A 14,989-nucleotide genomic window follows, 5' to 3' on the forward strand; every position below is an offset into this window, starting at 1 on the left:
ATGAGAAACCTATGGTTTGTGACATTGAAAAAGGAGACGGTGCCAGCCTTGTAGTCTAGGAAAACTCCAACACAATGGGGAGGAACAGGCAAGGCCAGGATTAAGATGAAGGGGTCAGAGAAGGAGGACTCCTCAAAAGCATTATATTCAACCCTTTAACCCTTTAACGCAATAGCCATATTAGGTTGATACCCAGAGTAAACATGTTGGTAATTTTAAGTATGTCTAACATGAAATTTCATATTGGATTCTGGGCATGTTCTATCATATACCCCCCAAAATCAAACCCCCAGTAATGTTTCCCCGAACTGATAACCAGGGAGCCCGGGACACCATAATCGCTGTTACATGCATTATTTGATTTCCACCAGCACATATATCTCACTGGTCTTCGTCCCGTAGAAATGCCAAAATACGTCGTATTTTGGGGTCAGTGTGGAATCACGTGAGCTGCAAAAAAAGTACAGGGTTGGGTGAGGGATATGACGTAGCTTTATTTGTGACCCTGTGAGAGGGATCTGATCTTGGGAATAACTGGAGTGGGAACTATGAAAAATCTGTCTTTGGGGAGAGGTATAACACTGAAGAAGCACAATATGTACGTTATGTGTTACAGGGGAAAATATGGGTCTCGGAACGTAAGACCTACTAGGAATGAAAAATTCTGAAAGGTGGTAAGTACAAGGTGGTTTGATGATACTGATATCTCCTTACCTTGCTAGTGCTAAACATGTGTCAGTTCTCAAAAAACAAAACAAAACAAAACAAAACAAAACCCCACAATCAACATAAGCAAGGGAGGCAGCCCTGAAATCTCTTTCCCCTGAAGATCAAGGGAAAGACTGGGGATGATGGTGAGATAGTGAACTGGTGAAGGAGAGTATGAACCAGACACCCAATGAAATATGACCATATCATCAGCACAGGACATCCAGTCTCCTTTGTCTTCTCTCTCCATACCCAGAAATTGTGCCCTTTTCCCCATTTAGCCCCTGCCATCACAAGACTCCCACAGCCACCCACTTGCTCTAACACTCCTCACCTTTTTTAAAGGCTTGTATTATCTCTTGCAGATCAAGAGCTCGGAATGTGTTCCTTTGTCCCTTGAGAAAAGTTTTTGGTTTCCTCAGACTCAAGACCCTGCTCCTAGGGAGACAAAAATTGAACCCCACACTTCTGACTTTTTGTCCCTCCACACAACTTTTTATCTGCACCCCATTGAAGCGCTTGAACCCTGAATACCCTGAGAAAGAACAGGAGACTTGTGACCTTAGAGTCAGGGAAAAGTGTTCACACCTACCCTCTCTCAGTTGCCTTCTGTGTGACCTTAGGAAGGTCTTGACCTCTCAAAGGCACAGTTTCCAAAATTAAATCATGAACCTCTCCCTCTCTAAATCCTAGAAATCATATAAAATTACATGAAATAATGGATATAACAAAACAAAACTTTGGTACCTTTAAAAAAAACTTAAACTCTGCTTCCCAGCAGGAAAGCCCTCAGAATAACATCTGAGCTTTCAGGTTTTCTGGGAACGTTTGCAAACACTTGGAACTTGACCACCAAACTAACGATGGCCTGAATTTCCTGTGTTAGGAAAAAACTCGATGCTGTCACATAGGTGTGCAAAATTGAGACACAAGGATGCCACCTTTCCAATCTGGCTTCCAATGTATGAGATCAAGATGGATCACTTGTGTATACTAGGGCCAAAATATTTCTTGAGATTCGAGTCTGTTTTTGGAAATCTAAGAGCTGCATAGAAGGTCTCTTCCATTCCAAGGGCAGAAATTTAAATATAAGGGAGTTGTCTCCAACTCTGGGTGCTTGGCAGATAAAGAAGATATGACATTCCCAGGATAAGCCAAGCGCCTAAGAAATATGAGAACCTGAGTTAGATATGGGCATGCAAGGTGAATAAAAGCTATCATGTCACAAGGGTCTGCCACGCCTTAGCCTTGATACTGCTACTGACCCAAACTGTGTGACTTCCCACCACCCAAATTCTCTACCACAGAGCCTGGTCTATTCTCAACAGTTACAGAACACTCAAACCACAATTTGTGAACAGAAATTTCACATAAAACTATGCATCCAAATTGTCCGGCCCTGAGAAATGTTTTATTCTAACTGATCACCACAGAACTCTAATGCCTTTAAACCTCTTTCACCATCTCTGATCCCCCACACATACCTTTCCATGAGGTGATTCACATCCTAGGGAGAAAAGGGAAAACATGAGTCAAGAGGTAACAGGCCCTCCCCACTTACAAAGCATCATCACATCCCCACCAACCCTATGGTGGGAATAAAGATGGTCCCAATGTGAGAGCAAATAAGTAAAGATAAGACCCAGGCTAATCATTCCAGAAGACTCATGTGAGGTTGTCAGATTTCCTAAAAGGTAGAAACAGCTTTGAGCCTTGTGGAAGTAAAGCATGAAGCTTCTAGTATCTGGAGTGGAGACATATTTACGAGGAAAACAACAGTTCCATAATTTTTTCCCCAAGTGCATGAGATGATATGAATAATGCATGGCTCTTTCATTTATTCTATAGAAACGTAAAGGGATTTGCTATTATTTGCCAAACATCAGGACAGGCTTTGGAGAATCAAAGATGAGTAAATAATCAAAATATCCCTCAAGAGGTTTCCATGCCTTTGCTGAGGATACGAGCAATATACGAAGGTAGGCATTTTTCAAGTCTCTCTTCTCATTACACGCTATCTGTAAGTGACCTTGTCCACTCCCTTAAGTTCAACACACATCCATGTCCACTTAATTTCTAACCCTATGTTTTTACTCAGTTTTGTCTCTTAAACGCAGGTTAATGATTTCAGTAGTAAACAGGCCACAGAAACAAGTAGGTTAGGATGTCTAATATGTAACTTACCATTCACCAACCAAACCGTCTCCTCCCTTACACTCCATTGTTCATAAGGTTGCCAATATCCATTCACTCACTGTCCTAAACATTACAATATTTACAACGCACTTCAGTCTCCACCAAGCAATTCAGTCCACATTCTTTGTCTAATTTTTTCAAGTTTTTATTTAATTACTTTTAATTTTTTAAATGTTTTTGAGAGGGGGAGAGAGAGAGAGTACAGGAGAAAGGCAGAGAGAGGGAGAGAGAGAATCCCAAGGAGGCTCCATGCTGTCAGTGCAGAGCCTGACACGGGGCTCGATCTCACAAACTGAGATCATGACCCGATCTGAAATCAAGAGCTGGACACTTAACCAACTGAGCTACTGAGGCGCCCCAAGTTTTTATTTAAAATTCCATTTGGTTAACATACATACATAATACATACTCATAATACATACATACATAACTCATACATAGTATGAGTTCAGTTTAGTCCACTTTCTTAAAGTTTTTAGCCATCTGATTTTCTTTATCATCACAGATATTGCTTCATTTGTTTGAACAAACACCTACCAGTATATTTGATGTCCTCTACCTCAGACTTCATGTCCCTCATGTCACCAAAAACTAGGCCAACAGGTGGGTCTCCAAGGGCCATTAAAAATAAATGCTCTCTGTGTTAGGGCTTTTGTGTTGTATATGACAAAAATCAAAACTAGATTAAGTAGAGAAAAGGATCTGGGGGCAGTTATAACTTTAATGAAAGCTTAATTTTGAAGCTCAAACCCTGTCATCAAGACCCTATGTCTTTCTCCAAATTCTACTTATTCCCTCTTAATTGACTTTATTCTCAGTTCATAAAGGAAACATGAATCTCCTGATATAAACTCCAGAAGAAAAAAGAACTTCTCTTCCCAATTAAAACAAAAAAAAACCTCTTATGGCTGCATGGCCCTGCCCTGCATTGGATCAGATGCCCATATTAAAAGTATCACTGTAGGGGCGTCTGGGTGGCTCAGTCGGTTAAGCGTCTGACTTTGGCTCAGGTCATGATCTTGTGGTTTGTGGGTTCAAGCCCCGCGTTGGGATCTGTGCTGACAGCTCAGAGCCTGGAGCCCGCTTCAGATTCTGTGCCTCCCTCTCTCTGCCCCTCCCATGTTCGTGCTCTGTCTCTCTAAGTCTCAAAAATAAATAAACGTTAAAAAAATTTTTTAAATCATTTATCCAATAATTAAAATTGGTATTAAAATTAGTATTAATCTGAGGTAGATGATGATAGGGTAAGAGGCATGCTGTAATCACTCGAATAACCACTACGGGAAAAAAAAAACTAACAGTGAAACAAAACAAAACAAAACAAAACCCCCACAGAAATAGGAAAATTTAAAATTAAACTTAAAATATTTGTTTAACTCAAACAAAGCTAGTCAAGGGAAAACAGAACAATGAAAACTACAGGCAACATATGGAAAGAAAATAGCAATATGATAAATTTAAATACAACAACACCAAAAATTGCATTAAATGTTATTGTTTTAACATCCCAATTAAAAGGCAATGATTATCCGGGTGCTTGGTGGCTCAGTTGGTTGAGCATCCAACTTTGGCTCAGGTCATGATCCATATTTTGGATCCAAAGACACAAATACAGTAAAAAGATAGAAAAATATATACCATGCAAGCAGTAATCACAAGATAGCTCAAGTACTTATATTAATACTAGACAAAATAGACTTTAAGACAATAAATATTATGAGAGAATGAGAGGGAAGTTTCAGAATGATAAAAGGTTCAGTATGTCAAGAAAGGATATAACAATTATAAACGTATGTGTACCTAACAGCAGAGCTTCAAAATACACAAAGCAAAACTGAAAGGATTAAACAAAAATAGACAATTTAGTAGTTGTAGATTTCAATAGCTCACTCTCAATAACTGACAGAATAACTTGTATGAAAATCTGCAGATACAGAAGACGTGGATGATACTATCAACCAACTTGACCTAACTGACATCTATAGACTATTATATCTAACAAACGCAGAATATACGTTCTTCTCAAATTCATATAGAAAAAGTTTGTGGACATACACTATTTTAGTCCATGAGACAAGTATCAATACATTCAAATACTGAAATAATAAAATATGTGTTTTCTGACTGCAAAGAAATTAAATTTGAAATCTGCGGCAGAAGAAAAAGTGAGAAATCAAGTATTATTAAATTAAACGCACACTTTCTAGGGATTTACCCAAAGAATACAAAAATACAAATTCAAAGGGATACATGCACCCTAATGTAGCATTAGAGCTGCATTATCTACAATAGCCAAATTATTGTAACAGCACAAGTGTCCACTGACTGATGAATGGATAAAGATGTGATATCTATATATAACGGGATATTACTCAGCCATAAAAAAAAATGAAATCTTGTCATTTGCAACAACATGGATGGAACTAGAGAGTATTATGCTAAACGAAATAAATGCAATGCATTTATATCATTAAATACTATTATCAGAAAAGATGGTCTCAAATAAGTAATGAATGTTTCTACTTTAAGAAACTAGAAAAAGGATGGCAAACTAAACCCAACACACACATACTCGCATTCATGCGTGCATACACAAACATACACAAAGGAAACAATAAAGATAAAAGCAGACACAAATGACACAGAAAGGTTAAAAAAAAACCTAAAGTCAATGAAATAATAGTTGATTCTTGAGGAAAATCAAGAAAGACAAATTGACCAAAGACAACTAAACTGACCAAAAAAAAAAAAAAAAAAGAAAGAAAAAGAAAAAAGCACACCACCAAAACCAGGAATCAAAGAGGGGACATTACTGTGAGTGTTGGAAAAGCTAGAGGTATTATAAGTGATTATTATGACCACCTTTATGTCTATATATCAGGCAACTTAGAGTGGAATGATCCCTACAAAGACATATATTACAAAAGCTGACTTAAGAACTTCAACAAAATGTAAATAAACCTAATACATATTTTTTAAATATTATTTTAAGTCTTTTACAAAAGAAAAGCCCAGAATGAGATGGCTTCACTGGGTGAATTCTACTGAATGTTTTAAGAATAAATAATACTAGTCCTTCACCACCTACTTTTTGTTTGTTTGTTTTTCAGAAACTAGAAAAGGAGGGACAAGAAAAATCTTAGTTCATTCTATGAGGGAAGAACAAGTCTCAGGATGTGAAGTTCATTTGTCTGTGACCAAGCTGAATTGGGAAGAGGTACCAGATAAGTCCTTAGTACTAGATCACAGATAACAGAGGCCCATAGACTATCCCTGGATACAAAGCAAATTCTCTCCACAGTCAGATTTCTGCACTGCACTTGATAAATAAATATGCAATTGTTCCTTGCTATTTATTCCTATAAGCTCTGACAGAGATGCAAGAAAGGGGTACTCTGCAGGGCCAAAGGAACCTTAGAGTCACCACCAGGAAGAGCAAAGCAACACGGGAGAGAAGGAAACTTGGTCTTCATTTTTCTCAAATCTCAGGTGCTGGCGCTTCTTCCCGAGTCTTACCTGCAGCATGTCCATCGTTGACCCCTGCAGCCGATGTTCCAGATCCGAGATGAGGTCGGTCAACAGCTGGCTGTGCTGGGCCAGTTCACCCTCAGCTTCAGCCAGCCTGCCTAGAACAGCTTTCTCCTCGTTTTCCAAATTCTGCAGCTCCCTCAGCTCCTCATACTCCAGGATGTCCTTCAGTTTTTTAAACTGTGCCTGGATACTTTGTCTCTCAGTTTGAATTTGTTTCTTCAGGAATGAGAAAGAGAGAAAGGTACCTGGGCTATCAGGCCGGGACTAGGAACCAGAAAGAACTCCTTTCTTTGGAAAGTTCTCACAGGGAAATGAAATAGAAGCCAGGGAGCAATTCTTGGGAAAGCTGACTTTTCCTATCATCTTTTCTCCATCACATTCCAAAATAATGGCCTCAAGTTTGCATTATTGAGGCTAACCCTGAGCCCCAGTGGGATCCCTGGGTGTGGCTTAGCTTTCACACAGCTGTCCAGGACAACCAAGTCTCCTCATATTATTCTTGACCCCCACCCCTTCACCCTTGGCTGAAAACTGAACGGTGCGGACAGAACCATGAGTCATTGCTAAATGTCTTCCCCTAGAAAGATCAAAGACTCAAAATCACAACAGGAATGTAGCACAGAATTCACTAGCCATCTTCTATGTGAATACCTGCTTCTAAACATCTGTGTTCATTTATAATAGGTTCACTTCTCAGCCCCAACCCTTATCAGGGAAAGGATAAAGAAGAGGACCAATCAAATGACTTTTGGACATAGAAACTATCAGGGAACAAAAAGGAAGGAGGCTCTTTGTTAGTAAGGCCCAAGGTCCTGTCTAGACTTTTGTCAAACTCCCTCAGGAAACATCTCCTACCTTCCAGGAAGTTCTCTCTTCTCCGATACCAGCTTCCAACATCCTAGCTTCCTGCTGGTCTTCCCTCAGCTTCCATAGAGTTTCCTGGAGCTTCTTCTATGAGACAGGAATCACACCATAGTCAAGCTATGAGATTCCTCAGCATTAGCATAGGGTATAAATGAGGGGAAAAATCAGGCTGATCTCCAAAGAGACAAGAGTTTACAGAACCGGTGAAAATAGCAATTAGAATCCATGACTTGGAAGAAAACTTGAGGTGGTGGTGAATGTGTTCTTTAAGACTCAGGTGATGGACATCACCATCCCCTTGTCAAAAGAGAGTGACTGATTCTCTTTGTACCAGAAGAACAAGCTGAATCCTGCAGCCAGGAAAGAAATTACATCTCAATCTACCCTACTGTTCAACGGAGTGATGAGAGCCTCTCTTGGGCACGAAATCTCCACCCATCTAGCGCAAGGTACAAAAGTATCTACTTTTGGTTAAACCTGTGTGGTAGGGTTACAAAAAGTTGTAATTGAATGGAATGGCCAAAAATGTTCTTTAGGCAAAAAACAAAAACAAACAAACAAACAAACAAACAAAAAAACTGTCTTTCAGGTCTTAGAAGGTGAGAATAGAAAGACAAAATCACAGGCTTGGGCACAGCCTTCGGGTCTATGGTGACAAGGGAATGCAAGTTGAATACAAAGTGGAGATTGCTCATCAAGTATCGTTTTCTGCCCTGTGTTTCCTCCATCCTGGTCTCTTACCTGGTAGTCCTGGGCAATCTCCTCCATGAGGACCGTGTGGTGACCGCGGTGCTCCTGAGACCGTTCGCAAAGCCAGCAAATGATCTTCCCATCCGTCTTACAGAAAAGCAGGAGTTTCTCTTCATGGCGCTCACAGAGATTTATCTTCTGCCCCTCCTCGGGGCTCACCTTGACCTCTCTGAGCCTCTCCACTATGTTGGCCACATGCCAGTTAGGCCGCAGCTCCCCAGTACAGTACCTGATTCGGCACACAGGGCATCTGCTCTCCCCTCCTTGGTTTGTCGTGGACTCCTTGGTCTTTGCAGTGATGCAGGCCTGGCAGAAGCTGTGGCCACAGTCTAGGCTCAGGGGCTGTGTCAGGATGTCCAGGCAGATGGGGCAGGTCACTTCCTCCTGTAAGCATTTCAGGAGTTCAGAAGCCATAGCAGCTGCTCCCTGTCCTGACTTCTGTGGCTCTTCTTGCTCACAGATCCCTGCATGATTGGGAAGGTTAAAAGGGGGCAGAATAAGAAAGGTAGGAATAAAATTACACTAATTGCGCAGAAATCGAGGACAGGCCAAAATCATAATATCGAAGGACAACAAAGAAAAGTTGGAGAAACAAGAAAGGAGCATGGGGACCTGGTAAACAGGACTTTTCTTAATAATTTCAAGTGCATTACTCCTGGTTCATGTGACAGGACAAATCCCATCTTTATCTGCGACGACTATTATTTTCCTTTTATTTTACTAAACAAAAAGATGACCTGAGGCCTCCTCTACCATCTCTGTGTGTGACCTACCATCTCTCTTGCTTTTTCTTTGCCATCTCCAAAACACAGCCCCACTGTAAAAAGCACCCATCCACATATGCCTTTGGGTTTTTATACCTGTCTTTCACTCAGCATGGATACTGCCCCTGACATCGGTATGACTCACTCTTACACTTCAGTAAACTCTCAACAAGTTCTCTTATCAAAAAGTCCTGCTCTAACTTACAGTGTAACCATTGACATCACTTACGAGAAGTTTGCAATGATTTCTCTTATCATGACATAATATATGACAGTATGTTTGTGTACACAATAAAAGCAAACCCTTCATCAGACGTGTGAACAGAGGTGGTAAGTGACTTACAAAGGTCATTTATCTCCAATACAGAGTTGGGATCAACTTAACGTATTCAAAGCCCTCCTACAGAGGTCTGTCCCCTATCCCAATGAGCTAATCAAAGGCAAACAAAAGGACCCAATTAACACCCAGAACAATGGAAGGTGTGGGGACGAAGAGATCCAGACCAGCTGAGAGGTTCTGGGAAGTCCAGTGTTTATAAACAGTGAGATTTCAGCGTGGCCAGGAAAGAAACCAGGGACATTAACAGGAACCTAAAGGTGTGTATGTAGGGGGACAGTAGGGGAGATGGTATATACTCATAGGATCATATAAGTCAAATACCTGGAAAAAAAAAAAATAGAAACACAGATGAAATGTTAGTCTTGACAAAGAAGTCTCAAAATATTGGGCAAGTTTATTCAATTAATTATCATTAATGATGAATTAAATGCCAGCAACTTGACTACTACCCATAAACACCAAAACAAGTCTAAACAGAAGGTTTAAACCCAAACGACCAAGGGGGGGGGGAGAGAGAGAGAGAAAGAGAGAGAGAGAAAGACTGAGAGAGAGAGAGAGAGAGAGAGAAATCAAGAAACAGACTCTTAACTATAGAGAACAAACTGATGGTTACCAGAGGGGATGTGAGTGGGGGATGGGTTAAATAGGCAAGGAAGATTAAGGAGGGCACTTGCTGTGATGAGCATAATGTGTCATATGAAGCGCTGAATCACTATATTGTACACCTGAAACTAATATAACACTATACGTGAACCATACTGGAACTAAAATTTTTAAAAACAGAGGGTTTAAACCACTATGGACTTGGCATTCATAAATTAAGTAATAGACCACACACACATATACACACACACACACATACACAGCGTGTGCAAGAAGATGTGGAAAACACTACTAGAGAGATGCACATACTGTTGGGAAAACAAATAATGGGGTAAATAAAGGGTTATCCAAGAATTCCAACTTGAAAACAGAAGGGTTGAATTGAAAGCTGAAGAAAATGAAGGAAAGATGGGATGAGACAGGGGACACAATGTACTGGGTAGAGGAAGTGATCTGGTCACAGAAAACATGTCACCTTGTATGAGTTTTAAAAGGTCAGTGTGGCTGGGGTGCAGAAAATTGCTGGGCCTTTGACATCACATGAGCCTTCAGTGGCCATCAAATAGAACACTCCCCAAATTACACAACGTTTAGGGAATCTTTTCCAAGAGCAGGGAGAAATTATCAAGGTTTTCTCATCAGAGATGAGTAGGAGCATATTTAGCTCTGCACTCAGGCTGTGTGACAGATTAGGTGGATCCAGTGTGGAACTGGGAAGGTCAGGTGGGATGCCCACACAGCAACTCGGAGAAGGAGGACGATAGCTCAAGGGACAAGTTGATGAAGGAAACGGAGGGCAGCAGATAAGAGTGAGAGATAAGATGAGGTAAAGGATAGGGTTGGGAGTTGGGAACAAGGGGTTAACATCAGGCTTGGGATCTTTCTTCTGGTAAAGGTAACACTGGTTTACTCTTCTGGCGGGTAGTTTCTTGTTCGTTTTTCTGAGAAACCTACCAGGTTACAACGAAGTGGAAGGTCAGCTGTCCTGCAAGGCCACAATATTAACAGCAAAAATGGCCTGATGTGTAAAGTGCATTGGGACTAGGAAGACTTTATACAGACCTTAAATGTGGGCTGGTAAGCAAAGACTCGCTTTTCACAAGGGGATTGTGACTCTTTGGGCCAAATAGGTCTTGTTTAGGCCCCTGGAAGCTGTACTCATGGGATTTCACCAGGTAATCAGCCCTTTGTAGCGCTAGGCTTATGGATGGCAGGTTCACCCACATCTACCTAGTCTGGTTTCTTAAGAAGCTGAGATACCAGGGATAAAATACCTCCTGTATCACTGTAAGGGCCATCACTGATGGCTCACCTGAAGCAGCCATGCCAGCATGCTGTGTCTCCTGTCCTCTAGCCCCCAGATAAGCTAAATGAACCTGGAGGTTTGCGTCTTGTCAGGTTGCATGGATGGAAATGGTGACCCAAAGTGGAAACTACCGCCAGTGGTCAGTCACCACAACTGCAGCTGGTGGGTGTCACACAGTGGTAGCACAATGACACTCATTCTCTGATGGCCCTGTGGCCACAGTCTAGATTCAGGGGTTCTGTCAGGAGCTCCAGGCAAACAGGGGTATGTGGCAAAAAACAGAGAAAGGGAAGATCTCAGTAATGATTAAGGTTTTGATGGCTGCCAAGGTTTGATGGTAAAGAACGATCTCCAGTATGAGACAACCGATAAGGTTTCCCTTTGCTCTACACAAGGGAGGGGAAAGCTATGAAGGCAGCATGGAGATCAATTTAAATCTACTAAAACTGTCCACTCGTGCCACGTTCATCATGCATAAAGGAAACCTGATGAGAATAAGGCAGCCATGCACTGCAAATATAATCCAGCTAATGGTAAAGATACTGAAAATAGTTCAAAGACCATATGAAGTAAGCCCCCAGCTGGAGAGACCATGGGTCAGATGAGGCTCTGACAAACAGGAAGATCAGAGGTAGGTATCTTATCAGAGGTAGATATTATATTATATGTACCTATTACACGATAAAATCTACCCCTATTACATGATAATATCTAGCCAAGCTATGTTATGAACATGGAGTGAGGCCTCCAATTATTTCTCATCCCATTCAAGATACAACCAGTGCAGAGAAGCATCAAGAGCCTTCTACGGGAGGGAGCAACAGCGAATGCATCCTGCTGTAGGGCTGTGGGGTTTATTTTCACACTAGGGCTATAAGGAGCTAATGACAAAGCAGCTGCTGTCACCACTGACACAGGAGGAGGAATGGGCAAAGGGGCTGGAGTTGCCATACATGGGGGAGGAGCTCACTGCTACTTAAGCCGTGACCGAAGGGCTCTGTGGCAATCTGGGAGATAGATACGGGAACATGAGTGGTATCTGCCTGACAGAACTCCCAGGTCAGCTGGCTGCCACAGGTGTCAGGACCCTACTCATGGGTCTTCTCTATACATCTGAGCTCGTGAGAATGCAAACTCGACATGTTCCAGAGGCGAGAGCTAAGGACAAGCAAAAGGACATAAAAAGACAATTAACTATGTAAAAGTCCAAACAGTAAAGATACACACAAAATTTGATTCTTTTGTGACTAAACCAAACTGTTTCTCTAAGTATGATGAAGCCACGAGTTATGGACATATATGGGAAAGAGTCGCTTTGCCTAAGTAGAATGGGAAAAGAAAATTGTGCTGTTTCATTTGCCAGGTAGTCATCTAATACTATTTAATATGAACTCCTTATAAAACTAGCAAAATGAGGGGCGCCTGGGTGGCGCAGTCGGTTAAGCGTCCGACTTCAGCCAGGTCACGATCTCGCGGTCCGTGAGTTCGAGCCCCGCGTCGGGCTCTGGGCTGGTGGCTCGGAGCCTGGAGCCTGTTTCCGATTCTGTGTCTCCCTCTCTCTCTGCCCCTCCCCGGTTCATGCTCTGTCTCTCTCTGTCCCAAAAATAAATAAAAAACGTTGAAAAAAAATAAAAAAAAAAAAAACTAGCAAAATGAAAAAGGAAGCAGAAAAGTAAACAAATCGATTCTAAAACCCTGTGATCACTGGCATGACAAGAGGTGTACTATTTGAGTTCAGAAGTCAGGTGCCAGTCACTGACCAGTGGCTGAGAGGGGCACAAGGAATATGTAGCAGAGGTAATAACCTCCAAAATCAGCTTTGATAAAGTGACGTTTGTCAGATGAAGTAAAGTCAGGCAGGGTGGGAGAAGAGATCTGACGTGACGGGTGTCCCCCATCCCGCTGTAAGGGGGATGCAGCTGTACCTCCTATGGGAAGGGGGTGGAGTAAACAGAGGCTCCCCTGCTGTAAACTCCCTTCCCTCCTGGCTCTCAGGATTCTGTAACATACTTCTTCCCACATCTTTTTACATCGTTAACAACAATCAAACTCATTTTGTTTATTAAAAGTTAGAAAAGACCCCACTTCTGGAGAATGCTCCCCTCACTCCTGATCTCTCGGGCAACCTGTTTCCGAGGCAGATATGGCCTGGGAGAAGGATGAGTAAGGTTGGTCATTCTCAAGGACCTTCTAGACGAGTTCACAGATGAAGGCTGCAGGTCCTGCCGGTTATCACCCCACCAAGCTCCTAGGCACAGACAGGCCAAGGTAGTGAAACTTTATCTAGAGTCATGCAGAAATCCTTTATTGTTAGGCGACAGGCATTCAAACGTTAGGATTCAAAGATCCTTCTGCCTTCGCTCTTGCTGTGGAGAGCAGGAACTTTCTACCTCTGAAAAATGGAGGATTCTGGCTTGTCCTCAGCAAGGTGCAATTCACACTTGCAGAATGGGAAGGAGAATCTCCAGGGTAGACTCTGCCTGGAGAAATGAAGGTTCCTCCCAAGAAAGAACAAAAAGCCCTTCCATTCCAGTCTTCACAGCTCCCTTCTTTGAGGACTGCGCCTCCTCCAGCCGGCCTTCCCCACCCTCCCCGCCCCCCACACCCCCTCCCCCGACTTGCACCCCTACCGGGCACTCTCAGCTGGAAGGCTGCAAGCTGGGCGTTCCCCGCCCTTCACAGCAGCTGCGAGACCCCACGTTAGACTCACCCCAAAATTCGGTTCTTCTCCCCACCGCTGCCCTCCGCAAACTGCTGCACACAGCTTCCGACACCAGGGGAGAAGTCGTGCCTCCCGGAAGAAGAGTAGAGGCAGACGTGGTCAGGATCCTGTCCCCAAACCAGGCGCTAATCTCCGCTGAGACCCGGAGGAGCAAAGTGAAAACGGAAGTTGAATTCTTGGGGGAAGGCAGGACAGGAGGAGAGGCCACCGACCAATGGGAGGCCTCCGCATAGGAACCCCCGCCCCCCCTCCCGCCCCCCAGGAAAATGACCAGGTTTCCGAGCCGCGGCCGGATGGGCCCAGGATTGCGCTCCTGCTGCTCCCGTGCTTTACCAGGGTTAAGGCGGCCTTTGGAGAAGGAGGCTTACCCGAGCAGTGTAACTTCGCACACACCCGCCTTGCCTTTTTCCGCTACAAATGAGCTGTCATGGGGAGGGAATACAATTCCTCCTTTCCCACAAGGAGGACCCGCACTTGAGGCTGGCCTGGGGCGGCCACATGGGCAGGCTGTCTACAGTTCCGCATCCCCCCGCTGGGGTCTGTGAATCTGACCGGTGTGTGTCCTCATCGGCGTGTGAGAGGGCAGGACTGTGCAAATCTGGCATTACCTCACTCAGGTGGTCAGTCAGGGGCTGTCACAGAGTGGTAGCACAGCGAAGCTGACCTTCAGATTTTGGATTCAAGACGACCAAAAATGACGCTTTTTCTACGGAGGCTGGGAAGATGGAGCTGTTTCAAGTGTCACGTTGGGCAACGCATCTAATACTTTTCAGCATATAATCTCTAAAATCCTACATAATAAAAACGAAGCAGGAAAATAATCGTGAAGGTTAATGTCATGTGCCAACTTGACTGGCCCCGAGGTTGCCCAGATTAAACATTTCTGGGTCTGTCTGGGAAGTGGTTGTTTCTAGATGAGATTATCATTCAAATCTGTCGACTCAGGTTGTCTTCACCCGTGTTGTTAGGCATCATTGACTTTGTTGCGGGGCCTGAAAAGAAAAAGGGATTCATCCCTTTTATTTCCTGCCTGCCTGCTTGAGCCGGGATACAGGTCCTCTCCTGTCCTTGGACTGGAATTTACACCATTACCCACCCCAGTTCTCAAGCCTTTGGTCTCCGACTGAATTACACCACCAGCTTTCCTAGGTCTCCACTTCGCAGCCACCAGATCCTGGAACTTCTCAGCCCCAAATAATCAATCA

The 14,989-nt window shown here is 43.1% G+C and overlaps 1 protein-coding gene and 1 long non-coding RNA gene across 2 annotated transcripts; one reads left to right on the plus strand and one right to left on the minus strand.

The window, feature by feature from the left end:
- Positions 1–128: 128 nt before the first annotated feature.
- Positions 129–13,960, minus strand: LOC112864903 (tripartite motif-containing protein 5-like). Its single transcript, XM_025927911.2, has 7 exons — positions 13,773–13,960; positions 8,041–8,513; positions 7,291–7,386; positions 6,421–6,651; positions 2,193–2,215; positions 1,043–1,146; positions 129–450 (listed from the first exon to the last, which is right to left on the minus strand). Exons 2-7 carry the CDS (start codon positions 8,461–8,463, stop codon positions 431–433), a joined length of 897 nt encoding a protein of 298 aa, XP_025783696.1. The 5' UTR covers positions 8,464–8,513; positions 13,773–13,960; the 3' UTR covers positions 129–430.
- LOC147576700 (uncharacterized) lies at positions 614–6,252 on the plus strand. Its single transcript, XR_015241056.1, has 4 exons — positions 614–674; positions 2,557–2,687; positions 3,410–3,507; positions 6,015–6,252. It is a non-coding gene; the product is annotated as an uncharacterized LOC147576700 (long non-coding RNA).
- Positions 13,961–14,989: the final 1,029 nt, after the last annotated feature.

This window comes from Puma concolor, chromosome D1 (genome assembly GCF_028749965.1).
Source record: "Puma concolor isolate L17-30 chromosome D1, mPumCon1.1.hap2, whole genome shotgun sequence".
NCBI lineage: Eukaryota > Metazoa > Chordata > Mammalia > Carnivora > Felidae > Puma > Puma concolor.